This window comes from Acinonyx jubatus, chromosome A1 (assembly GCF_027475565.1).
Source record: "Acinonyx jubatus isolate Ajub_Pintada_27869175 chromosome A1, VMU_Ajub_asm_v1.0, whole genome shotgun sequence".
Taxonomy (NCBI): domain Eukaryota; kingdom Metazoa; phylum Chordata; class Mammalia; order Carnivora; family Felidae; genus Acinonyx; species Acinonyx jubatus.
This window is the reverse complement of record NC_069380.1, coordinates 224286-250488: the sequence shown is the minus strand read 5'-3', so window position 1 is coordinate 250488 and position 26203 is coordinate 224286. Positions and strand designations below refer to the sequence as shown.

Below are 26203 nucleotides of genomic sequence, written 5' to 3'. Positions count from 1 at the left end.
GACTCAAATGCATGGGCTCAGCTGAAGAGTACTTCTCCATGACCCATAAGGTAAGCTTCCTCAGGTCTGCCCTGGTGTTTGCCCTCAGCCTGGTCTGTGTGGGATACAGGAGTTCTTGGGCTGTCCTGCTCAGGAGGGACAGTAGGTAGTGGAGACAAACACCAACTCACTGTTTATGCTGGGCACCCATGTCCTGCCTGCCCTGCCCCCCACCCTCCACCACGAGTGAGAGCCCAGGTAGCCCATGATAGGCACCCAAGCTCTCTTGGAGAGAACAGGCTCATCAGTCTCTTTGGGTTGATGGAATGGATGAAGGGCTCTGAATATGTTCCCTACCTCCCATTTGGGGGGGTTAGAAAATGGGGTAGGGGATCAGTGTCCAACAGGGAGGGCCTGGTACCTTCAGTGTCGGCCTCTGGGTTGGGCCGGGTGGACCCTCTGGAGCAGAAGAAGCCTTCCCAGCACTGTCCACCAGCCTCCGTAGCATTGGCACTTGGGCAGAACCTGCCCCTATCACAGGCTTGACATTCTGGCAGGCTGCTCAGTCCCTGCACAGGGCCATAGGTGCCTGGAGGGCAGGGCTGCCAGTCAAGCCCTGTCCCTTCAGGGCAGTAGAAACCTGGGAAGGGAGATGGGCCAAGATTAGGGACTGAGGAGGCAGGGGATGGGGAGGAAGCTGACAGAGGGCAGGCTCTGGGCGCTGGGCTGGTGTCCAGCATGGAGGCCTGGCATCTCTGCTGCAGGGCTCCTGCCCAGGAAATAGAAATGCTCTGTAAATCCCGGAGTTACCACCTTGTTATTAGATGTATAGGCCAGGCCTTTGAGGGAAGTGGAGAAAGGTTGTCAGCTGGGCTATTGGCAGGACACTCACCTCTTGGACACAGCTGAGGCCTCAGCCCTGGAACACAGTAGTGGCCACTGGGACAGATGTAACATTTTGTTGTGTGGGTGCCAGGGGTGTAGGAGCCAGGAGGACACGAAGTGGGGTCAACCATTCCCAGAGGACAGACGTGCCCAGGGGGGCAGGATCTCCCAGAGAGGCCCTCCATGGGGGTGGCAGGGGCAGTTCCTCCAGTGCAGGAAACACTGGAAAAATGTGAGCCAAGCAAAAGGGCCTCAGCCAAGGACAATTGCTGAGGAGCATGCAGCCACAGGCAGTGCATGGACATTTAGCATGGGCCTGGGACCCTTCCTAGGCTGTTGCTTCTTGAATTCTGGCATGACTTAACCTCTGCATGTCTGCAAGTGGCCCACAGGCTTCACAGGCCAGTGGGGGTGGCTCCTTCCTGACTGTAGGGATTTCCTCCCCCTTGCTCTCTGGCTGAATCAATCCTGGAATGGAACTACCTCCTTACTTTGTGGACACTGTTCCCTCAAATCTACGTGGGTGTGTTTGCCTACCCTAGGTGGCAAGGTGCTGGCCAGATTGTCAGGTGGCCTCTAGAGCAGAGTCTCCCTCCAGAGCAATCTTGACATCCTTCTGGGGTTTTGTTCCCTTCCTCAGACCAGGTACCAGGTGGGCATTGAGTGGGGACAGGAGCTCCTGCAAAAGTCAGAGTGACAGAGGGAAGAGGCCCCCAGTGGCCCAGAGGGAAACATTGGACTGAGTTAGGCTTCTATCCCTTGGATTTCTCCCTCTGAGCAGACCAGGATGGAAATGCTTCCCCTTCTCAGCTTCTAGGGGGAGGGCAGGGACCAGTTCAGCTTTGGAGTCCTTGAGTCAACTTTATTGAATGAAAGGAAGATTCTTGCCATTCTGCAAGAATGGGGGAGGAATAACCAGGCCCCTGAAAGCATCCTCAGGGCAAAGGAGGAAGGTCAGTTGCTCAAGTGAGGTTTCCTGAGGGCCAGGTTAGAGGAGGGTTCCCAGGGAGGGGAAAGGTGAGGACTGTTGAGCAGAATCAGGAGGGCATGTTGGGGAGAAGGGACCTGTACTCAGCCCTGCACAGCTTAGCACTGCCCTCCACTGAGGGCCATGGCTCATGTGCTGGGAGAAAGGCTCAAAACCTGTAGAGACCTGCCTTCAACAGCAGGAGGCTGGAAGGGCCTTGACCTCCTCCCACCCTGCCACCATTGAAGTAGAGTTAGAGGTGGTGAGGTACCCTCAAGGCAGTAGTGCCCAGCAGGGCAGAGGAGTCCCCGTGCCCCATCCGTGGGGTCCTTGCTAGTGGCTCCTCCCTTGCACCAGTGCCCTGCAGCACAGTCTCCTAGAAGAAAGGACATCTTGTCAGCTGTTCCCACAGTACCCCTTGCTGGAGAACACACCACAAGGCACAGGGCTGCTCATGCTGTCCCCAGACCCTCCCCCACTATGGCCATAGACTATACGTGTCCTGACCCAAAGCCAGCCCAAGCCACCCTGTTCCTCGGATGAGCAGGGTCCTGAATCTCTTCCAGGTTCAGTCAGTGCAAGTTCCCAGGTCAAAGTGGTTGTGGGGTCTGGGCCAGTTTGAGATTGCCCTCCTTAGAGACTGCCAACTGCCAGGACTAGATTTTCCTTATTGATCAAAACATTTCCAGCCATTTCATAGGGAAGCCACCCAAGCTAATGGGGTGTGGGGGGCAGGGGCTGAGATGTTAAAGGCCCTCTAGAAGAACCCCTGAACCCTGTGCTGACAGCAGACAGCCGGGGGTGGTTCTACTTTGAGGCAGGTATACTGTGATGAAGGGACTCCCAATTCTGGGTGGTAGATCACTGGAAAGTTTTAATGTTTTTATTTTTATTTTTAATTTTTTTAAACATTTATTTATTTTTGAGAGAGAGAGAGAGAGAGAGAGAGAGAGCAAGTGGGGGAGGGGCAGAGAGAGAGGGAGACAGAGAATCCAAAACAGGCTCCAGGCTCTGACCTGTCAGCACAGAGCCCGAAATGGGGCTTGAACTCAGGAACCGTGAGACATGACCTAAGCCAAAGTCGGACACAATCACTGAGCCACCCAGGTGCCCTATCACCTGGGAAGCTTTTTAAAACTAGACACTGAGGTCTGACCCCATACCTCCTGACTTTCTGGGGTGGGATGTGGGGACACAGTGTTTCTGATGTATGGGGTCTTGGGAAGGCGGTGGAATATTTGCCCAACACCCTGCTGCTCTGTCCCCCATCTTTACCAGTGATCCAGGTCCATATAGTTTTCCCCTGAAGCATCTCCTCCTCAGCCTGCTCTGGGACCCACCAATCAAGCCCACCCTGTGCCGAAGTCCTTTTCTGCCCTCCAGGACATACCTGTTGGTGCCGCGAGCCCTGCCAGTTCACAGAATTTCCCAGCAGGGCACAGCTGGCATTCAGCGATGCTCCTTAGCCCTCTCCGAGGGCCGTATGTACCTACTGGGCACCTGTGGTGTGTGGCCATGGCTGTGCCCAGGGGGCAGTAATAGCCTTGAGGACAAGGATATAGGCTGAAGTCCTTGATGGGCCCAGCACTAGAGTCGCAGTAATAACCTGGCCAGGAGGGAGGGACACTTAGGAGGACTCTCCTCTCCCTGAGACATTTAGACATAACAGGGTCTCTTGCCACAAGGGCCTTGAGAGCTGTGCTGTGGAGCCCAGGACCCAGACAGCTGCCCTTGGGGCGCTCTCCCCCCCAGACCTTGTCCCCCTTCCCTGCACCTGAAGATCTTTGCTGCCTCTCACCTGCTGGGCAAGGCCCACTGGGGGCCTGTAGACCAGCCTCCTTGCAGTAGAAGCTTCGTGGGCAGGTCTGGCATGCAGAGGGCATGGTCTGCTCTGCGAGGCCGGAGAAGGTGCCAGCGGGACATGGTGTTGGCCTGTGTGATGCTGCAGCTGAGGACACAGGGAGGCAGCAAAGCCATGGCCTGGCTGAGGGGAGGCCTCAGGTCCAGGGGGTAGGCTCCTTACGGGCAACAGGTGTGGGCCCAGCCTCAGAGATGGGGCAGGACCCATGGTGACTTTGCCTGTAGGACCCATCTCTGCCAACCTCCCTGAAGCCCAGCTCCCTGGCCCCTCCACATCACATGGAGAGACTCAAGCCCTTCACCTGCTGCTGGGGGATCATCATGTGGGCTCATACACTGACAGCTAATGAGACTCCTGATGCGACAAGGCCACTGCTGTCAGTTCTCAGCTGTCCACATCAAACAACTCAAATCACAGCAAACATCCCAAGTGACTTTAACTACTCCCCACTGCAACATTCCTTGGCCTTGGGATGGACCATCTACGGCATCCCCTTTCCCTCTGGCTTCTTCCCAATTGCCCCAGGGTCCAGACACAAACTGAGAAGTAAGATCTGTCAGCAGCCTTCTGGGCAGGAGGCCGAGTAGGGCTGAGAGTGGGGCCCATGGAGACACTCACGGCAGAAGGTTCCTGGGGGACAGGGGGCCCCTGTCAGCCCATCCTCTGGAGCTGGGGACACTGCTCCTTTGGCACAGAAGTAGCCAGCCTGGCAGGGCCCACTGGGTGTGGACAGGCCTGGGGGTGAGAGGGGGTGCCAGGCTGAGGCTGAGTAGCCTCCTTATGCAGACAGACAGGGGTCCTTGTGCAGTGTCTGGCCCCGGAGGACTGGGAGTTGCATGAGTGGCTGAGCCTATGCCCAGCGCTTTGTCTCTTTCTCTCCTCTACCCAACCCTGTGACAGGGGTACCACTTTCATCTCACAGAGGGCCTGAGGCATTGTCAGTAGTAGCAGACAGAGCTGAGATCTGAGCCGAGGCTGGGGTCTTGGCCTCACTATGCTATACCATCTGAGGGTGGCCAGAGGCTGGGGCAGGAAGAGTCTAGTTCATATCTGGGTCCTCAGTGACTGGGAGTGTTTGGTCACAGCAGGTGCTCAGGACGTCACTCAGTCACGGGGATTCGTGAGAGGGCATAAGTGAAGGGCCACCGAGCTCCTTCCTCTGCAGAGAGACTTGCCCTCCCTTGGTATTCTGCAATGACCCACCTGTGTTCACTCAACCATGATGGCAGCAAGTTTATGTTAGCACAGACCTTCCTGTAGGCTTGCCAAGCACACCACCTGACCAGGCAGGTACAGACATCAGTTCTCAGTTTATAGAGGGAAATATTGGTTCATGCCTGCAGCCACACAGCTGGTAAGAGCAAGGTGGGTTCCTACCATTTCTCTCAATCGTCTCCAAGCCTGGATCATAGCACAGTGGCCAGAGAGGGCTCCTGGGTCCTTACCAGAGGTGGCACAGAAAGAGCCTGGTGGGCAGGGCATGGGTTCTGAGCTGCCCTCAGGGCAGAAGGATCCAGCTGGACACTTTCCCCCTGTGGCCGTGGCTGGACACAGGCAATTGGTGCTGGTGTAGTTGTCCAGGTCAAAGGGGCGGGCGGTCCAGGCTGCTGAGACGCAGAACCAGCCTGGGGTGGAGATCAGCACAGAAAGGCAGGCAGTGGGGCAAGAGGACTGTTGGGGACCCCAGGGGTCAAAGGCTGAGCTCACCCAGGCTGCAGGCCTACTCCTCCCAGTAGCTGTTCCAGGAGATAGTTCAGGTCACCCCAGGTCCAGGGACAGCAGTAGGAAGCACGGGGATAGGTGGGAGTTTCTTAGGGTGCTTTGGGAAGCGCACCTGCATCACATGGTCCAGAGGCCTGGGTCAGATTCTCCTGCCCACAGTAGTGGCCTGGGGGACAAGGCAGGCAGCTGTCCAGGCTCTGGGTCATTGGGTCTGGGTTGTAGTAGCCCCGAGGGCAGGGGAACTGGGTGGCATATTTGGTGCCTGAAAAGCAAAGTTCAGAGGAGGGAGTCCAGCTGGGCTCAAGGCTAAGGAGAGAGACCATGCCACTCACTTCTCCTGGTGCCATCTCGTAGGACCTGTCCTGGCAAATTCCTGGCCTGAGCCACAGGAGCCACTGCCTCACCAATAGCTTATGTTTGGCTTTCCAGGCTGTGTGGTCCCAGGCCCAGGGTCCACAAAGCCATAGAGTTTGCAGGAATCATTTTCCTGGTGGTGAACTTTGCTGAAAAGCATGTGGCCCCAAATTTATAACATACTGGTAAAGTAATCTTAAATCTTTAGTTTTTAGCCAATGGGATTATGTTATAGAGTAGAAAGTAAAACTCTCCTGAATTTTAAAGGTAAAGCAAAACACTTGTATGAAATTTGCTGCTCAAGGCCTCTTGCTTTGGGCTCAGCCTCTGTGAAAGGTCCAGTCCTTCCCTGGGCCTTTGGGACAGGTGGTGGGACAGTCTCAGCAGTGAACATCTGTGTGATCCTTGGTTGCTGCTGCAGTTTACAGAGCAGCAAGCACCAAGCCCCACCCCTACCCTTGCCACCTATACTAGCCCTTGCTGCTCAGCCTTGCCTCTGGGAGTTGTGGCCCAGGCACTCACCTCTGGGGCAGTAGAAGCCAGTGGGGCAGGGGTGCCCGCTGTAAGTGGTGATGTTCTCAGGGCAGTAATAGCCAGCAGGGCAGGGGAAGCAGGATGCTTGGCCAGTCAGGTTGCTGTAGGAGCCAGCAGGGCAAGGATGGGGAAGGCTGGTCCCACTGGGGCAGAAGTGGCCTTGGGGACAGGGCCCCCCGTGCTCTGCGTGGCCTGAAGAAAGGAAGGAAGCTAAGTGAGGAGTGCAAGCCCAGTCACTGTTGAGCATAACGGAGCCTGGGGTGACTTGTGCCACCAAGACCAAATGTGGACTTGGGTTTGGGGCAGAGGCTCAAGGGTTTTAGAAATAAATAATGCTGATAATTAACATTTATATAGCATCTTCCAGATCAAAGAATATATGCTTTATATATATGTTATATATTTATGCATGTGTATTTGAGCCTCAGAAAATCCCCCTTTCGGGTTGCCTGGGTAGCTCAGTTGGTTGAGTGTCTGACTCTTGACTTTGGATCAGGTCATGATCCCAGGGTCAGGGGAAGAAAGAAGGAAAGAAGGAAAGAAAAGAAAGAAAGAAAGAAAGAAAGAAAGAAAGAAAGAAAGAAAGAGAAAGAAAGAGAAGAAGGAAAGGAAAGAAAGAAAGGAAGGAAGAAAGAAAGAAAGAAAGAAAGAAAGAAAGAAAGAAAGAAAGAAAGAAAGAAAGTAAAAAGAAAAAGAAAATCCCCCTTTCGTAGGTGGGCAGGAATAATGACCCATTTTTAGTGGGGATGGCATCCTGGAATGGTAACTGATTTTTGTGACCAGCGTCTCTCCGTGCTTCGCCCAGACTCAAAGCCTGTTTTTTTTTATATTCCCCCTTGTGTTCTTCTGAGGACACACAACGTGAGTGTTTATTTAAAAAAAAAAAATGGATTTAGAAAGCATTGCTTTCATGTGTGGTTGTGAGCAGAACCCTGTGCCTCCTATAACCGCCCCCCCCGCCCAAGTCCCTGCACTGGGGTCATGACTCCTGCTCTCTTGCTGCCCACCCGACTCCCCAGAACTTCACTTTCCATCCTGGAACTGGGTTTTTGCCTCAAATGTTTTTTGGACAAATGGAAGTTCTTGAGAAGAGGGACTTTAAGGCCCTGGCCTAGGTTCAATGGCCCTCACCCAAGTTGTAGCTCAGTGCTGTGTGTACCATCCCCCTCCCCCTTCAGAAGTTCCCAAGGAATAAAGGGCATCCTCTGAGAACATGGGTGCAGAGGGTCTTCCCTGTGAGCTTACCTTGTGCTCCACCTCCCCACGGGTGCTGTCTCTGGCCCTCATGGGAGACGAGGTCCACACTCAGCTCACCTCTGGGTTCCTCAAAGGTACCATTCTGGAACCTGCTGGCTGGTCTCTGGAAGCCCCCAGGTTCTCCCTGCCCACATTCTTGAAAATATATGGCGTTTCCATCTTTGGGTCAGTGGGGCTCTGATTTAGGAGGTTGGGTGGGGCTGAGGTGGGCTCAGAACCACAGATGTGACAACAGCCCAATGACCACAGTCCAGAGGGCAGTGAGCCAACCATGAGAAATACTGCTACAGGCACAGGACAGGAGGCCAGTGGGTCCAGGAATAGCAGTCAGACTTCTAAACACTCCGACCAAGGATCTTCTCCAGGCCCGCTTGTTCACACCCTTCCCCTTTGTCCTCAAATTGCCCCATACCCAGTCACCTCCCATAATCAGAGTGCCCATCTACCTCTGGGCGTTGGGCCAGTGCAGGGCCCACACCAGTCCTAAGAGACCCCTTACCTGCTGGGGTTGGGGAGGAGACTCCTTCCATACAGAAGTATCCAGGTGAACAGGGTCCAGAGGGGGCAGTGAGGCCAGATGCACCACAGAAATGGCCAAAGGGGCAGGACAGGCACTCCGATGCCATGGTGAGAAACATCCTGGAGAGACAGAGAGAAACCTGGGCATCAGTGGGACCTGGTGGAGTAGCCATGTCCTGGCAAGGGACCATGCATTTCTGGAGCTGCCTTTTCATTTCTCCTCTTTTAGGTTCCCTGGGATTCTTCCTGCTTACAAGGCAGGTGGTTTCATTCTGGAAGATGCCTGGAGGAGAGCTCAACAGGGCTCTCTTTCTCTTTCTCCCCCTGCTGCTCCCCAAGACAGCTGTCTGGGTATAGTTGTCCTTTTCCATCTTAATCTTAATTCAAACTCAGTTGTCTAGGGCCACAGACCTTTTCGTCTGGCAGCAATAGGCAGAACATCCACCAGCCCTTCAACCATTGGCTCCACAGCTGTCCCCTTGCCCTGAGTACCTTCTCTTGGGGGCTGGGATGCTCCTAAACATGGGAAGATGGGACTCTACTCTCAAATTAGACTCAGGCAGATGCACAGAATACCTGATAGCCTTTCTTTCTCGGGTATGAATGTTCTCAAGCTCCCAGCAGCCCATATTGCCTGCCCTTATTCTGATAAGAAAACTCCCTTTACCTATAATGCTGGTCACAGGTCAAGTGGAAGCCCTGCTCTGAGGCTGATGTCCTTCTGTGGTGGAGGGATGCTGCCAGTGAGATGGTCCATGTGGACAGAAGACCAGGAGGAAGACAGCTCTGAGCTTACCCCCATGGGCTTCTCACTCACCGATCTGAGAAGGTACCCACAGGGCAAGGCAGGGGCACTGCTGTGCCCACTGGACAGAAGTGGCCTGGAGGGCAGGGGCCCCCTGCCATGGCATGGATGCCTCCGTCAGGTTGGGTGACTTCAGCTCCTGCCCAAAGTCAGAAGTAGGTGGGATCACAAAATAGCCCCTCCCACACCCAAACCAATCACTCAGTAGTCCCAGTCTTGCCCACCCTCTGCAGAGGACATTTTCTGAAATACAGTAGCAGAGATTAAAAACTGGAGTGATATCACCCTTGACTGCCCAGGCAGCTCCAGTCCAGGGTCCTGTCCAGTCCTGGCTCATCACAGGGACAGTGGGTGGGGCCCCAGGTGTGGGGGTGGGGCACAGAGATGTAATCAGAAATTATCTGGGCAGACTGCAAAGGTGAGGAGAAAGTACAGGGGTGCCAGCATTTGGCCTATTCTGGAGAAAGGTGGGCACAGGACAGACCAGGAGGACTGGGGGCTCCACACCCAGCTTGAGAAGCAGAGTCTGAGCCACTGAATGAAGGCCTCTGGGACACTTGTTTTGGAAGCCTGTTCCCTTCTTGGCCAAGTTTGTTATTTCTATTTGCAGCATTATGACCCTTTATTAGCTCATGGAGCACATAATCTATGGGTAATAAACTCTAAGAAGAAGAAGGATAGGAGAAGTTAGGAGAAGAGAAAAAAAAGTATGTGTGATCCTGGTTTTGTCACTGCCCCCAAGCTGGCAGGTTTACCTGTGGAAGCATGATGTGTACGCATCTGCGGGCATGTGTGAGCATAGGAAACACGTGCAGTGCATGTTGTACCAGCAACAGGCAGGTGAAGGAGGAAGACAGAGTAACAGAGTTTTAAACATCTGTGGTCTTACAGTTTGCATGAGAGTTGTCTCCACACCCCCAAGGACACTGATGTCACAAGGGGGAGGATAAACAGTGGCTGCTCTTTGTGGGCTGTCCTTGGACAAGGGAGGTCTGGGGTTGGGAGATGGTCCATAATCTCACCCCTGGGGCACCCCTGAGCCGGTGGGGGTGGGGGGTAGAGGTGCTGTCTGGCAGGGGCTGCCGGGCTGGTGCTCATCCCACAGCACAGTCCTAGAGTGCTGCCCATGAGCTCCGTGCTGGCCCAGGCCACAGAGAACCTGCACGGGTGGCAGTGAGGTCATGATGGCAGGGTCTTGGGAGACACAAGACCTCAGTGGGGTCACCAGCCAGGCCCAATCTTGTCACTGGAGGAAGGACAGGGAAGGAAGTCCTGTTCCCTGAGGCTCCCCCAGCCCAGAGGTTCCATGATGTGCGATCTCATAGCTGCCCTTATCTAGCCCCACACTTAACTCACTCTGCCAGAAGGTCTCTTGATGCTGCCCTGGGGAGTGAAGTACAGCCAAGGTCAGGCCTGCAATGCTCCCAACACTCCCACCCTTTGAAGCAGGGCGTCGGATGGAGCCACTGCTCAGCCTGCCCTGCAAGAAGCCCAGTCCCATGCTGTCACTTCTGGGCCAATGACATGAGTGTCACTGAGTACACATCCTCACTTACCCAGGACCATGCCAAGCCCTTTGTCTCCTCCATGGAACCTGTTCTTCTGTATTATGGCCACTTCTTTGCCTTATTTACTGTCGTATCTAATTTTTACCTCAATAATACAAATTCCCATATTCTGTATTCTTATTGGGCACATGAGAAACTGAGTTAAGTGATTTCCCACAGCAAGGAATAGTGCCACTGGACTTCTGCCCAGTCTAAAGGCCCTGTCCTTGACCACTGTTCCCAGGGCCTCCTGTACCCTAGGCCATCAGAGAGAGGCTTCCAGTGACCTGCTGCTCCCCAGGCCCCAAAACACAGTTTTGACCTGACTCTCCAGGAGAAACCCCAACTGCTCCCTTCTGTTTCCTCACCTGCAAAACATAGCCAACAGCTCTGGGCTGGGCTTTGGCCCTTCCATGGACTGGACATGTCCTGAGGGCAAGGAAAGGGGATGTGGCCAGTGCCCTGGGGACAGTAATGACTGGGAGGGCAGGTCCTCTCCTGGTGGCTCTCTTGGCCTGGAAAGTAAAGCATCTGTGTCAGTTTGTGGCCTTGCCCACCCTGTGTTGTAGATGGTTTCTATAGCAACTCTGGTCTGCCTTCTGAGCCAGCCCAAGTACCTGAGCCATTGCTGTGATGCCCATCTGTCTGGGATGTGGCCACCTGTGAGCTTTCAGGGCAGATGTGGCCCACAGAGCCACCATCTCCCCATGGGCCACTGAGAGGTGTCGGGGTCCATGCCCCTCCTGGGCAGTAATATCCTAGAAGAAGAGAAGGCATTCAGGCTGGTCTATTTTTTGGTGCTGGAGCTGTGCTACTTGCCTTCCCATCCATAAGGGTCCTGCCACACTAATAACAGCTTTGATGGCAACATGCTCTGTGGATATCCCAGATGAGCTATTAACTAGGTCCCTTTGAATGTACATCTTCAAATACGTGTTCACCACTTAGTCAAAGGGAGGCTGAGGTGGGTGGCAGGATGGTGGAGCAGAGTGCCTGCGTCTCATCCATCTGAACCTAAATTTCACTCCCCAGTGAACCCATGGATATTCTGTTGTACATGGAACCCCCCCCAATCCAGAGGCCCTTGGGGGAAGGTCAAAGTGTTGTCCCAATCACAGACAAGGTGATGGGCCTTCCCGGGCCAAGCAGGCAGAAGACTCTTCCTTAGCCTTTGGAACACCACTGTCCTTCCTCATCCCTGGCCCTTCTTTTCCTTCTCCTTCCCCCTCATCTAGGCCTCAGGACTTGGAACAATCCATTTAGAAGGGGCACCTAGTAGCTTCCAGCCTGCCTCCCAAGGCCAAGCCGAGCCTCACTGACCTGGGAACACTTCCCCTAAGCTCTCACTAACATGTCTCTACCTCAGGAGCTGAGGGTCCTAGGGCCAGGGCCCAGGTGGCAGACCTGACCATCCTCTGCTTGTGCTTTTCCTGCCAGGCCATCAGGGGAGATATGGATGCCCTCACCTGGTGCACACAGGCCCCTGGGGGCAGCCTGGCCTGCTGCAGCACAGAAAAACCCAGGTGGGCAGGGCAGGCACCAGCTCACATCCTGTGCCCCTCTCTCTGCATTCCAGGTGCCAACTGGGCAGGGCCTCTGCCTGGCATCCTTGGTGCCAGCAGGGCAGAAATGGCCAGCAGGGCAGAGGTCACCAAAGGGGAGTCCCTCCTAGAGGAAGAGGGTCCGGTTGAGTTTTAAAAGTTGAGAACAAGGGGGTTCTCTACACTGGGCTCCCTCATAGTCCTTCTGAACCCCTCTGTGAGGAGGCCTGCCTCAGTCAGCCAGTAGTGCACTCCTGCTCATTTACACGCATCAACCTGACTACATCCCCCTCTGGGAAATGCTCTGGGAGTTTAACTTTTCAGAAAAATGAAATAAATTTTAATGTTGAGTAGCCTAAACAATCCCACTTCTCTGCCTATTTGCTGAAAGTGCTGCTACACTTGTGGTAAGGCACATCTGTCTGTCGGTCTTATCTTTCTCACTCTTACCTATGTATCATCTTTCAGTCATCTATGTATCGACAGTATACCTACCTGTCATTGTTAACTGTCACCTATTAACCAGCTGGATGGTATTCCATATCTGTGCTTAGATATTTTCCTATTACTGGGCCTTTGTGTTGTTTTGTGTTGTGTTTTTGCTGTTAAAATGTGTGGTATTTTGAACATCTTTAACATATTTAAATGAATGACATTTTTTTCCCTTTTATGTTCTTTCCCACATGAGTATTGGATCAAAGGGTACAAACTGCCTTGAGGCTCTTGTCAACATGTTTCACGATTGTTGTCCAGCAGTCTGGGCCCAGGTGCGGCCCACTGGAAATGGACTCTATCCCTCAGCAGTGTCTTCTTAGGGCCTCAGCAACTGTGTTTACTTTTGATGATTAGTAGATGCATATTGTACAGAAATGGCTTTGGTTCATGTGTCTTAATTGTCAGCTCTGTTGTGCATTTTCCTAACTGATGACTTATTTGTATTTGGTGGCTTTTTAGGTAAAAGCTGGAAACTGATATTAAATACTTTGGCCCTTCCACATTTTTATTGGCCATGTTTAATGGTTGCAGTTTTACTGGCTCTGTCTCTGCAACGTCCCACCATTTTTGCTCTGTTACCCCAAGAGGCCGTGAGCCCTAAAGGTAGGTACTGTTGTCCCCTGACTCCAGCCCAGTCCTCTGAGCTCAGGCCAGCCTTGCCTCCCTTAGGCCCAGGAGGGCCTGCACTCACCGGAGAGGAGGTGTTGGAACCAGGCCCACAGTGGTGCCCAGGACTGCATAGCCCCTGGGGCTCAGTCAGGCCTGTTCTGCCACAGAAGGCCCCAGGGCGGCACAGCTGGCAGTCTTCCACACGTGCTGCCCCAGGGGCCTCTCGGAAAGTGCCCTGAACAGAGAACGTTGAACTGACATCAAGGACCTGGAGGCCAGAATGGGGCTCCAGGCCTGGGTAGCCTGGCTGCTCTGCTAGGAAGGGAACAGAGCGGGGCCCCTCCACCCTCACCCTGGACACGGCAGGGCTGGGGAGGAGGAAATGGCCTGCTTGAAGAATGATCCTCCAGAACACACACACGAATGAGTGGGACTTACTTTTTGATAGACCAACAGTGTTTGATGGCAAAACACCCACCCAGTGAGGAATGTGATTAATTCACAGCAGATTTCAAAAGCAGGCAGGAAGAGAGAATAGAGGACATCAGATCATTTGAAGAGGTGCGTATATCTTGGGGAGAAGAAGCCATGGCTACAGTGGGGGGTGGGGGAGATTGGAGGGTTCTGGAGCCTGGAGAACAAAGGCTGCCCCCCCAGCCCCCCCCCCCCTGCTGGCAGCTCCACCTGAGTCTCTATCTTTCAGCTCCCGAGCCTCTCCCTCCCTCTCCCTGAATCCCTCCCTCTTCCACAAGCCTGGGTTGCTTTGCCCCTTGTGACCTCTGGTCTAACACCACTATCAGAAATCAGCTTTGAGAAAGGGAGTGGTCCAGTGCTCCTCATCAGAGTGGGGCAGGAGGCAGAGGGCTGGCGTGTGGCCGTGTCACAGTGAAGGAGTGTCCTCCACCCCAACCACTGGTACAGGGCTGATGGCTCCAGAGCCTTTGCAGGCACAGGTGAAGAGATGCCAGGAGGGCTGAGGGGATCTTCTTACCATGGGACAAGGGATGGTCAGCAGGCCTGGGGCTGGGCAGTAGTGCCCAGGTGGACATGCTATGGGGCGGGCCAGTTTTGTCTGATTGCAGAGCTTTCCTCCTGAGCACTTTTGGCACCAGAGATGGCCTGGACCCTGGAAGGAGGATTGGCAATAAGGTTGGTTTCTTTCCACTCCTCTAACATTTGGGCCAAGGCTGGCACATTGTAGGCATTCAGAATACATGTGGAATTGAACTGAGAATGCTGCTGGCTGGGACCCCAGGCTATTGTGTACATCTCCTTCTGAGGAGGGCAGGGCATGGGAGGGGCTCAGAGCAGGGCAGATGCCAGTAAAACTGAGGTACTCTCTGAGCACCTGCCCTGGTCCACAGGTTTCCAACGCCTGGAGGAAAGGGGCCCAGGATGGAGGCTGCACCTAGCCACCTCCCCACTTCCCTGACTGTAGGATCCTCCCCCTTCTGAGCCCTCTAAGGGATGGAGTCTGTTCTGGGAACACTTACAGAGAAGCTTCCAGCACCACAGGGCTGTGGGGTAGCAGTGCCTGGCTCAGGGCAGTGGTGACCTGCAGGGCAAAGCACACAGGCCACAGCCAGCCTTGCACCCAGACTCTGGTGGGAGGTTCCCCTGGAAAAGAAGCAGAGAGCAAGGAGTGTGGGTGCCCACAGCCTTCTTGGGGAGGAGCCGTGACAGCCACATGGGATCACCATTGATGGAGGGCAGGAGACCACCACTGTCTCCAGCCTCACCCTCCGGATTTAAAGGCCAAGTCCCACCCTGGCTGTAAACCCCTGGGTTATGCTGAGGATGTGGTAGGTGTGGCCCTAAATGTGGCCTAGATGGGACAGTGTATCGAGAGAGGTTTTAAAACCAGGCTTATAGGCTGATCGTCCTTCTATTAAAAGTTTGCACATGACATATCTGATAAAGGGTTAGTATCCAAAATAAATAAAGAACTTATAAAACTCAACACCTGAAACAACAAATAATCCAACTAAGAAATGGGCAGAAGACATGAATAGACTCTTTTCCAAAGAAGACATACAAATGGCCAACCGATACATGAAAAGATGCTCAACATCACTGATCATCAGGGAAATACAAATCAAAACTGTAATGAGATACCACCTCACAGCTGTTAGAATGGCTAAAATCAACAACACAAGAAATGACAGTTGTTGGTGAGGATGTGGAGAAAAAGGAACCCCCTTGCACTGTTAGTGGGAATGCAAATTGGGGCAACTAGTCTGGAAAACAGCATGGAGGTTCTTCGAAAAGTTAAAAGTAGAACTACCCTATGATCCAGCAATTGCACTGCTAGGTATTTATCCAAAGAATACAAAAATACTACTTTGAAGGAACACATATACTCTGATGTTATAAATATTATCTACATAGCCAAATTATAGAAATAGCCCAAGTGTCCATTAACACTTGTAAATATGTATATATATATGAATATTACTCCATATTTATTCAATATTTACTTCACAAAAATATTACTCAATATTTACTTCATAAAAAATAATGAAATCTTGCCATTTGCTACAACATGGATGGAGCTAGAGAGTATTATGTTAAGCAAAATAAGTCAGTCAGAGAAAGACAAATAACATATTATTTTACTCATATATGGAATTTAAGAAACAAAACAAATGAGCAAAGGAGAAAAAAGAGAGGCAAACCAAGAAACAGACTCTTAACTATAGAGAACAAACCAATGGTTACCAGAGAGGAGGTGGGTGGGGTGAGGGGGAGGGGGCTAACAGGTGCTGGGAATTAAGGAGAGCATTTGTCATGATGAGCACTGAGGGATGTATGGAATTGCTGAATCACTGTATGGTGCACCTGAAACTAATATTACACCGAATGTTAACTACTTGGAATTTAAATAAATTAAAACACAACCAAACAAAAAGTTGTCTGTTCCTCTACTTTGTTTATGTTTTTATGTTGGTGTGGTCTATCATTGGTCTGTCTGTCTCTCTCTGTCTTATTGTAAGTGATTTGTAATGGCCCTTATATAATAAGGCAGTAAGTAGATGGATGCTTGGCCTGACGTTCATATTGAAGACATCTCCCTGCTTGGTTGTTTGCCTTTTAACTTTGTTCATGATGCTGTTGAACAGAAGCTTGAAATAACTACCTTCAGATCCTGTGGTCTTTCCTCAATTATTTCTGCCTTTCATGTCATGCTTCTTTTCCACATTCTCTCTGGTTGTAAATATTTATTTTAAAAAGTTTTAAAAATATTTATTTATTTTTAAGAAAGAGAGAAAGAGCATGAGCAGGGGAGGGTCAGAGAGAGAGAGAGAGACACACAGTATCTGAGGCAGACTACATGGTTCTGAGCTGTCAGCACAGAGCCCGATGTGGGGCTTGAACTCAGGAACCGCGAGATCATGACTGGGCTGAAGTCGGATGCTTTACAAACTGAGCCACCCAGGCACCCCTACAGTTTTGTTTTTTACATGGAAATCTATATTTGGTCTGAAATGTATTTTGGTTACTACTGTTTTCACTTTTTACGTGAAGAATATGTATCACTTTTTCAAAATAAGAAAAATTCTTAAAGTTTACTCTGTGACCAGAGGAATAAGGGGCACATCTTCATAAACCAGTCAAATCAACAGAGAGAATTCCAGAGCGCCAAATGATCGTTGCTAAGATGTCAGCCAGAATTAGCTTCCAGAGTGCTTGGCCTTGGGGTGTATTGTTCTTGAAGCAGCTTCTCTACTGGGGTGTGGGCACCTTACCCATTGACTCCAGCCCAGAGTGAGTTCTCTCCCTTTCAACATCTAGGGCCATGAGGGTGGGGGTGGGTCCCACTCCAATTTGCCACCCTGCATCTCAGCCCTGGCCCTTGCCTTTTCAGTTCCTATGTCTTATCTTAACAAAGCTATCAGGTCCTAAGGCAGCCCAGACCCTCATCTCTCTTTATAAATCCCTCGATGCCTGGCATAGTGCCAGGCTTCGGCCTGTACTTAATAAACATGTGGTAACTTTGAGGATGGCCATACCCTTCAGCCTCCCTTACCGTGGGCAGAGCACGGGCTTGGGGGCACCACTGGGGCAGAAGGCCCCTGGGGGACATGGCAGACAGTCTTCCATCTGGTTGTTGCCTGCTTGAGAGCTGTAGGTGCCTGCTGGGCAAGGGAACTGGGTGCTCCACATTGTACCTGTTTCAGAAAGAAGGAGGGGTCTCAGGAGGGAAGAGGGGGGCCAGGGCTGCATTATGCAGGTACAGTAGCTTCTCACCCTACTGCCTGGGGACAGTTCCTCAACAGAGGCCACTGGGGAAGGGGCAGGGAGCAGGGGGTGCCACTCACCTAGGACCAGCCTTGTCTGGACTCATACCCTGGGAATCCCCATTCAGGATGTTCAGCAGCTGAGCAGTCTTGGCCCTACTCTCAGGAAGGTTCTCTTGAAATCTAACCTTAGTATGGCAGGCTGGCTCGTGGCTTTCTCTTCTGGCACTCACCTGTGACCTTGCAGAGCAGACCGTGGCCCCACTCACCTTGTGGGCAGTAATGCCCAGCTTTGCATGTCCCTGAGGGAAGCTGGGCTCCAGTGACACAGAACCAGCCCCTGGGACAAGGTACACACTCCTCGACTGCTGTTAGTCCAGTCTGGTTACTCCAGGTGCCTGGGGGACACTGGAACTGGGTCGGCCGTTTGGTGCCCAGAGGGCAATAATGGCCAGCTGGACAGGGGATAGGGGGCCAGTTTGGACTTCCAGTTCCTGCAAACACAATCTTGAATTAGACCCGGAGGAGCAGCACCCCCTCCAGCTACATCCCTCTGGTAAGTGGCAGGGACATGGACTGGGGCCTGGCATTGGTGAAAGGGGCATGTAGGTCAGCAGCGGCCCAAGGCTACCTGAGGCAGCATGGTGGGAACGCAGTGATCTTCATGGTCCCATCCTCGGACACCCTAAGTGAGGTGAACCATGATCTTTGTGTGAAAACAAAGGGTTATGGGTCAGGGTCTATTTTGCTGGCCTTCCTTGTCTAGGAGTGGAGATGGTTCTTCACCCAAAAAGGCAGGGTCCAATAGGCAGCAAGGCTGCCTTTCCCCCTTTTCACTCACCCCTAGGACAGGCTACTCCCGAGGGGCAGACCTCACACTGTGACAGGTCAGAGAGGTTGTTGCGGCTGCTAAATGTCCCGGGTGGGCAGGCATGGGTGGGAGCATTGGGGCTGGAAGAGCCCACAGGGCACACATACCTACGACAACCAAGGAGCACCCATCAGCCTGGGTAGTCGCAGGGAAATCCCATTGTGCCTGCTGGCCTCTGTGGCTTTGTTGCAGTAACCTCCCTGTGCCCCTTTCTCCCCGTGGGAAAGACAGGAGTTACCTAGCTGCCTCCAGCTCATGTCCAGGCCCCGGTGCTCCTGGGGAGGGTCCTGGAGCCTGGGGCTGGAGTGACACTGAGCCCTGATTGGGAGGCAGGGGCCCTCCCAGGACACGGAGGTGGGTGGATGTTTGCTGAATCCCCACCTGAATCTGAGGGTATGACTCCTGAACGATGGTAGAGGGAGGACTCTGAGCCCCCATCCAGTCACCTCTATATCATTAAGAAATCAAAGTTCCTTACCCCGGTGTGCACTCTGCATCTGGCTGAGTCAGCCCAGCCTGGGTACAGGCCTTGCCTGCTGGGCATGGAACACAGTCTGTGGTTTCATCCTGGCCTGGATTCGGGCTAAATGTGCCTGGCTGGCATGGGATGGGTTGGGTGGCTCGGTTGGGGCAGAAGTATCCCGCTGGGCACTGCAGACACTGGCTGAGAACTGGAGAGAGAACAGCCCACATCACTGCAGTTCTCTCTGAAGGACCTGCGTTGCTGGCCTCCAAAGGAAAACAATGAATGCTTCCCAGGCCCTGGTGGGTCTGATCCTCCTGTGGGCCTGGGAGTGCAGGGAGGAGGGTTGCCATCGGCATTTACCAAGGTGCAGAGTGGGGGGGGGGGGTCCTTTCTTCTCCATGCAGAGACCAGTGGCTTCCTTGCTCTGTCAGTGCTGCAGGTTTCAGGGGGCTCCCACTGCCTCAGCAGCACAGCCCACAGACGACTATGACAGGGAGTCTCCTAGCTTCTCAAACTCCCATCTTCCTTTCTATAAAATGGGATTCCAACAACACAGCTTCCCAGGCTTGCTGTGACAACACTGTGCAATGTGACCGAGCCCCTGTGCAGGACTGGGCACCCGGCAAGTCTTCGTGAGTCCTAGTTTCAACATTGCAGCATCACAGTTCCAACACCCTGGGGAGAAAGGAAACTTTCCGGCTGCTGTGGCTCACACCAGACCTATCTTCACTTTCTTGGAGGCTGGGTCACTTTCCTAGTTTTGCTGTTTCTGTTGCTCTGTCTCAGTGTGGGACAGCCTCTGCCCTCACTCTGTCCTCACATGGGAACTGGGGTTCCTAGTAGGGGAGTTAATGTGTGACCACGGGTGATGCTGCTGGACATTTTGCTCCTCGCTCTCCAACTCCTGGGACCTGCAGAGGAAATGACTCCTTCCTACTCAGCTATCTCACCTGAGTGCCCACTTTGGCCCTATCCTCCAGGGGCTGGTTCTGGTGGGGGCTGGTCTTGGCCCTGGGCTGCAGAGGAAGCATCACACTTTCCTCCATGGCTCCGAGGAATGGCCCAGGGAGTTGGTGGCTTCAGAACTTCACAGAAAAGTAGCTGAGAGGCTCCGTCACAGAAATCTGTTTCCTTGAACCACTTACCAGGGATCCAGCCCTGTCTCCAGTTAACAGCCTCAGAATTGGGCAAAATGGAGGCTGTGAGGAATTTGTCCCTGCCTCTTTTTCTTCCTTTCAAAACCATCCAACATCCATCCATGTGGACTTCGGGGCATTCTTGGGGTGTTACAAAGTAATGAGACAGATGTGGGTTTGCACTGTGACCTCACTCTATGTGACCCAAGCCACTTAATTGACCTCTGAAGTTCAGAGGGGATTATGAGCCCCAGATCATAATTGATGGTGTTCGATGGTGTTATGTGACCTAATGCATGTGAGAACACTTAGTGCAGAGTCTGACACCCAAGAGGTGCTCCAGCCCCACCCCACTATGCTTGGGCCTTTCCTCCCCTGCCAGGTCAAACCTGTACTGTGTTCCATGAGTCACAGACTCAGGATGTCAGAGCTTGGAGGGGCCTCAAATGTCACCCAGCCCATGGCAAGTAAACTGGTGCTCAGAACTGTTGCAGAGTTGTGACAAATGGGAAGCAGGAAGATGTTTGTGGCCGTTTATATTTTTCTGGAGAAATCCTGTATTGGCCTTTGGAGACAGCACTAAAAGAATAAGCAGTGGAGAGCTTGCAGGCAAGGGGAGAGAACTGTTTGGGCTAGGGGACAGGCAAGCGGGCAGTGAGACCTATTGTGTGCAGGGAGCAGTGGCCTAGGGCCCATGATGTGGTGGGTCTCTTGGGTATTCAGGGCCCCCCAACACCACACACCATTATCGCTGATGGCAGTGGCCCTGTCCAAAGGCCAACAGCTGGATTGGCAGGTGCCCTCCTATCCCATACAGCACTGTGTGTGGGGCTGAAGTTCAGGAGCCTCAACCCTGCCCAGGCTTGCAGGGGAGGGCATCAGCCCTGTGTTGTCTTGACACCTGGGTTCTGGTCCTGGCTTCGCTGCCAAAATTAGATGATCCTGGGGAGCGAGTGAGCTTCCTGAGCCCCCAAATCGTTACATCCCCAGGGTGGTCACAAGCTCTCCTCAACCACTACTGGCTGTCACAAGCACTTACATGACAGTGCGTTGGGATCTGTGGTGGTGCATCTGGTAGTGCTGGGGCAGGAGAGGGGGAATATTCCCTCAGGACACTGAGTGGTCTGACCTGATAAATACCCCTTCTCTGCCCCCAGACTCATTCTTCCAAGGTAATAGGGGAAGTTGTTGATGGCGGTGATTATGAGGTCAGAAGCAACTCTTTCCTGAGCACTCAATATGTGCTAGGTTCAGTGCAAGGTCCTTTATATAGATGTCTTGTCTGATGCCCACAGAAGCCTTATAAGGCAAATATTACTACTGAGGCTTAGAGAGGTCAAGGAACCTACTGATAGCCCATCAATAGCAGATCTGGATGTGTCCCAATTCCCACATGGTGTTCTCTGTCTGGGCTCCTGACCACTCCTCCCTTGTGCCTACCAGCACTTTCATTCTTCACTTTTAAACTGTTCGTTTCTTTTCTCCATGTGCTCAGTGTGAGTGGTTCCCAGCCACATGACCCCTCTGTCTTTAAACTCTATGTTGAACAATTTGGGCTGCCTTGAACTTCCTGCACATGTCCTGATTTTCCCAGCTGAGCAAAGACAACATGGGGCTCCCAGACCTGGTAGCCTGATGGGGCCTGCTGCATCCTGAGTGGGGCTTTCCTGGTGTTCACCTCTACCAGGGCCTGGAGATGCTGCTGGCTATAGTCAGCATCATGAAGTATGTATGGTAGACTTTGGATGAGCACCTAATCAGCAAAGTCAGCAACTCACTCTTCCCATTGTACAAACAGCAGACAAAATTCAGAACTGACCTGCTGAGCAGAAGCTGGTGTTGGGGTGGGGTGTCTCCCTCCTGCTTTCAAAGGTCCTGGCCAGGCATGGCATGGTGATGGCACCATCTGGGCAGAAGTGGCCTGTGAAGGGAAGCCATATGGGTGGGTCCCACCAGGACTCAGGGCCTCATCATGGGAGGAGTCTGCAGGCCCTAGGGTGGTGAGTTGGGGGCCCAAGACCAGGCTGGCCTCTGTGGCAATCTATAGCCCAGAGCCCTGGGGTGGCATCACTGCCACGGAGAAGATCAGAGCAGCAAAGTCTCTGCTCTCTGCTTCTCCAAAAAGCTACTTCCTCTGCTTGAAGGGTTCTCCCTGCCCTCCGTGACTGACTGACTGAGCCTGTGCACTTTCTGGGCCTGACTCCCATGTCTATTCCTCCAAGAAGCCTCCTGGGTTCCTTGCCAAGAAGACTGCCAGTACCTTTGTCTGAGCTTCGATGGCTTTGTCCTTACTTTGATTCAATACTCTCCACACTGTAGTTTAGGGGGTTCCTGTGTCTGTCTGTCTTCTAACAGTGAGCTCCAGGGACCCTAACACTGGCCCAGTGGCTGGTACGTGCACGTGCTCAAGAAGAGTGTGTGAGGCAGAACATGGGTGGGCAGAGGGCTGGCAAGAGGTCCACGTCAGCTGTGTTCCTTTTCCCACTGTGCCTTTCTAGTCCTCCTGTCACTGCAGTGCAATCTATGGTCCCTCTCCAGGCAGCCAGACACTTCACTGAGGTCCTTGCCTGCCTCTAGTCCAGCCATGTGTTTCCCTAGGCTGCTTCACACTGATGGATGGGCAAGCCCTCTTAGTTCCCCTGGGAGTGGCTCTGTCTCCTAAGTGTCCCATGAATTCAGTGGGGCTCCACTGTGGGGGGCTCCCCCACAGCCTGGCCCTGCCCCACAATATACATCAAAGAGCAGGTGGATAAGAGGCTGGGTGACCTTGAGGTAGGGGCAGTATCCTTACAGAGGGGAAGGGATAAAGATGAGAAACCACTCCTGCTCACGCAGGTGTCAGCACCCTCAGTGTCAGCCTTGTTTACCTTCTGCCCGCAGGTGCAGGGGCTCTCCCTCCATTCCTCTTCCACTGCTGTCCTTTGGCCAGTGCCCTGGAAATACAAATACACTTCATTTTCAACCTGAAGAAAATTAAGGAGGGAAATACTGCTGAAAACAAAACCATATACAGTCTTAAAGTTAACAAAAGTAAAAATGATGTATGCCTTGAGATACTCCCATCTTGATCTTTAGAACCTCACTTGTCTTGTGGCCCTGTGCATGCTGCTGATGGGAGTAGGGATCCACCTTGGATCCAGCTCCTGGTTCCATTGTTCTGGCCTCCCCACTCTTGGAGGCCTGGTTGTTAGGGCCTTGGCACTCTCTTGTGTACGCTATTTCTCCCTATCTTCTTTTCCCTCAGGCCCCCTCTATGTCTCATGTTCTTTGTCACTCCAAACCACCCTTGCACAGTGATAGCATCATCTGTGCACAGCTGAGTGGGATAGGGTCCTCTGAGCATCCTCTCTCCCTCTCTCTCTCTCTCTCTCATGCTCATTTCAATCCTAAATGTCTTTGTGGTTGGGAGACAAAAGGATTGCAGGAGTTAGCGGTGGGATGGGTAGGTAGCTGGACAAGAAGACCTCTCTATCCCTTTCCACTTGACATTTATGGGTTCTGGAATGAAGTATGGCCCCACACAGGCCTCTCCCCTGCTTGCTCTGTCTGCCTTTCTTGCTCCCACTAAGAACTCAGGCAATTATGGGGCTTGTAGAACATTCAGAAGCTGGACAGGGAGGGGGAACAGGGGACTGCATGTGTATGTGGCCAACCACAGGAGCCTCCTTACTGATGGGCAGCAGAGCCAGTTGGGCAGTGACAGAGCTTTTGTCTCTGAGATGAGGTGCCAGAGTCCCCACCGCTCATGTGAGGAACAACTTGTTTCTGAGTATGGTGGCTACCATTTACTGAGTCTTTACTTAGAACTTTCTACATATGATTTTACTTAGCAGGCATATTTAGTCACCATTATTATCAACTCCATTTTTAGAAATAAGGAAAGAGAGGTTTAAGGAAAACTTAAATAACCTTCTCAGACTCATACATATGACCATAAAAAAGGTCTCAATAGATTTCAAAAGATTGAAATATCAGAGAGTATGTTTTCTGACTACTATGGAATTAAAATAGAAATTTGTAAGACATCTAAAAAAGCCCCAAATATTTGTAAATTAAACAACACACTTCTAAATAATCTTCTGGTCAGAAAATATCAGAAGGAAATTAGAAAACTTTTTAACTTTAATGATAATAAAAACCCCACATCATAAAATTCGTGAGATATAGCTGAAGCAGTGCATAGATACAAATTTTAGGTTTAAATGCCTGTAAACTAAATGCTTATATCAGAAAACAATAAAGGTGGAAAATCAATTATCTGTTTTTACCTTAGGAAGCTGGAAAAAGGATATCATTAAAATCAAAGCAAGTAAAAGGAAGGATATGATAATCAATGAAATAGAAAAATAAAGAAAATCAATAAAACCAAAACCTAGTTATTTGAAAAGATAAATAAAATTTATAAAGCTCTAACTAGACCAATCAATAAAAAAAGAAAAAGAAAGAACACAAAGTACCAATATTAGGAATGAAACAGAATCATTGCAGATGATATGTTAAAAGGTTAGTAAGGGGATAGTATGAAAAACTCTATGACAATAAGTCTACAACATAAACAGATAAATTCCATGAAAGACTTAAATTACCAAATTGTCACAATGAGAAACAGAAAATCTGAATAGCCTTAAATTTGTTAAAATTTTGAATTTGTAATTAAAGACCTTTCCATTAAGAAAACTCTAGGCCCTGTGGCTTTACTGAGTTCTATACAACACTTAAGAAATAACTCATACCAAATCTACATAAACTCATTCATAAAATAGAGGAGTAGGTACTAACTGGAAGTTAATTTTATAAGGCTAGTATTACTTTGATATCAAATCCAGACAAAAATCAGAAAAGAAAAATACAGACTAATATCTCTCATGAACATAGATGCAAAAATTCTTACAAAATATCAGCAAATCAAATTCAATCATAGGTAGAAAGGATAAAATATCAGAGCTATGTGGAGTTTATCTCGGGAATGCAAGGTTAATTTAACATTCAAAAAACAATGATACTCATCATCTTATCAGAACAAAGGAGAAAAACCATATGCTCATCTCAATCAGTGCAGAAAAAGACAGGACAAGATTAAATACCCATCCATGATAACAACTCTCAGAAAACTAGAAATAGAAGAGGATTTCCTCAACCCAATTAAGATTTAGAACAGAGAAAAGATGTCCAATTCTATTCAAACTAGTACTAGAATTCATAGACCGCATGATAAGACAAGAAAAGGTAATAAAAAGGCATGTGGCTTGAAAAGATAGAAGTTAAAAAGTCTTTATTCAAAGATAAAATATTGCATGAAGAGAAAATATTATGAAATCTACACACAAAATAGTTACTCTAACAAATAAATGAAGCAGGTAAGATTGAAGGATGCAAGGTCAATATAAAAAAAGTCAATACTGGGGCGCCTGAGTGGCGCAGTCGGTTAAGCGTCCGACTTCAGCCAGGTCACGATCTCGCGGTCCGTGAGTTCGAGCCCTGCGTCGGGCTCTGGGCTGATGGCTCAGAGCCTGGAGCCTGTTTCCGATTCTGTGTCTCCCTCTCTCTCTGCCCCTCCCCCGTTTGTGCTCTGTCTCTCTCTGTCCCAAAAATAAATAAAAACGTTGAAAAAAAAAATTAAAAAAAAGTCAATACTAGCTGGGGTCCCAAAGACATATCTGTACACCCATGTTCATAGCATTATTCACAGTAGCGAAAATGTTAGAGCAACTCAAGTGTCCATCAATAGAATGAAAAATCAAAATGTGGTGTATATATATATATATATATATAGTCTTTTAAAAGAAGGAAATTCTGACCTAATGGTATACCATGGATGAACCCTGGAAATGCTATGCTAAGTAAAATAAGCCAGTCACACAAAAAGCAAATACGGTATGATTCCACTTACATGAGATACTTACAGTAGTCAAAATCATAGAGACAGAAAGTAGAATGGTGGTTGCCAAGGGCTAGGGGTACAGGGGAATGGGGATTATTGTTTAATCAGTATAGAGCTTCAATTTTACAAAATGAAAAGAGCTATGTAGATGGATGGTGGTGATAGTTGGACAACATTATGAATGTATTTAATACCACTAAGCTGAACACTAAAAACCAGTTAAGATGCTAAATTTTATGTTACATGTATTTTGTCACAAATAAAAAGCAAATTGAAAAAAAAAAACTAGCTACCAACACTTGGAAATTGAAATAAAAGATACGATTCCTTTTATAATAGCATCCCAAAACATGAAATACTTAGGGATAAGTTTAACAAACTGTGCAGATGCTGTACATTAAGAACTGTAAAACTCTGCCAAGATCATACATCTAGTAAGGAACAGAGTTAGTACTTGAACTGTCTTCCAAAGTCCATGCTCCTCACCACTCTGCAAACTTCCTTCTTTCTGTGTTGCCTCATTTCACTCTCCCCAA

At 50.8% G+C, this 26203-nt stretch overlaps 1 protein-coding gene across 1 annotated transcript in view; it reads right to left on the bottom strand.

Moving 5' to 3' along the window:
* Window positions 1-26203, bottom strand: part of LOC106979786 (zonadhesin) — a 130489-nt gene that overhangs the window by 53701 nt on the left and 50585 nt on the right. The window contains exons 10-33 of the mRNA XM_053203494.1: window positions 22654-22719; window positions 21606-21707; window positions 18663-18855; window positions 18155-18291; window positions 17583-17807; window positions 17103-17244; window positions 14569-14692; window positions 14067-14201; window positions 13158-13310; window positions 11897-12098; window positions 11048-11188; window positions 10799-10945; window positions 8896-9022; window positions 8059-8198; window positions 6291-6494; window positions 5527-5676; window positions 5138-5317; window positions 4311-4427; window positions 3630-3779; window positions 3222-3437; window positions 2103-2207; window positions 1402-1543; window positions 872-1086; window positions 401-619 (exon numbers count right to left, since the gene is read on the bottom strand). Of these exons, the coding sequence (XP_053059469.1) occupies window positions 401-619; window positions 872-1086; window positions 1402-1543; window positions 2103-2207; window positions 3222-3437; window positions 3630-3779; window positions 4311-4427; window positions 5138-5317; window positions 5527-5676; window positions 6291-6494; window positions 8059-8198; window positions 8896-9022; window positions 10799-10945; window positions 11048-11188; window positions 11897-12098; window positions 13158-13310; window positions 14067-14201; window positions 14569-14692; window positions 17103-17244; window positions 17583-17807; window positions 18155-18291; window positions 18663-18855; window positions 21606-21707; window positions 22654-22719 (3732 nt within the window). The remainder of the gene's footprint in view (window positions 1-400; window positions 620-871; window positions 1087-1401; window positions 1544-2102; window positions 2208-3221; window positions 3438-3629; window positions 3780-4310; window positions 4428-5137; window positions 5318-5526; window positions 5677-6290; window positions 6495-8058; window positions 8199-8895; window positions 9023-10798; window positions 10946-11047; window positions 11189-11896; window positions 12099-13157; window positions 13311-14066; window positions 14202-14568; window positions 14693-17102; window positions 17245-17582; window positions 17808-18154; window positions 18292-18662; window positions 18856-21605; window positions 21708-22653; window positions 22720-26203) is intronic.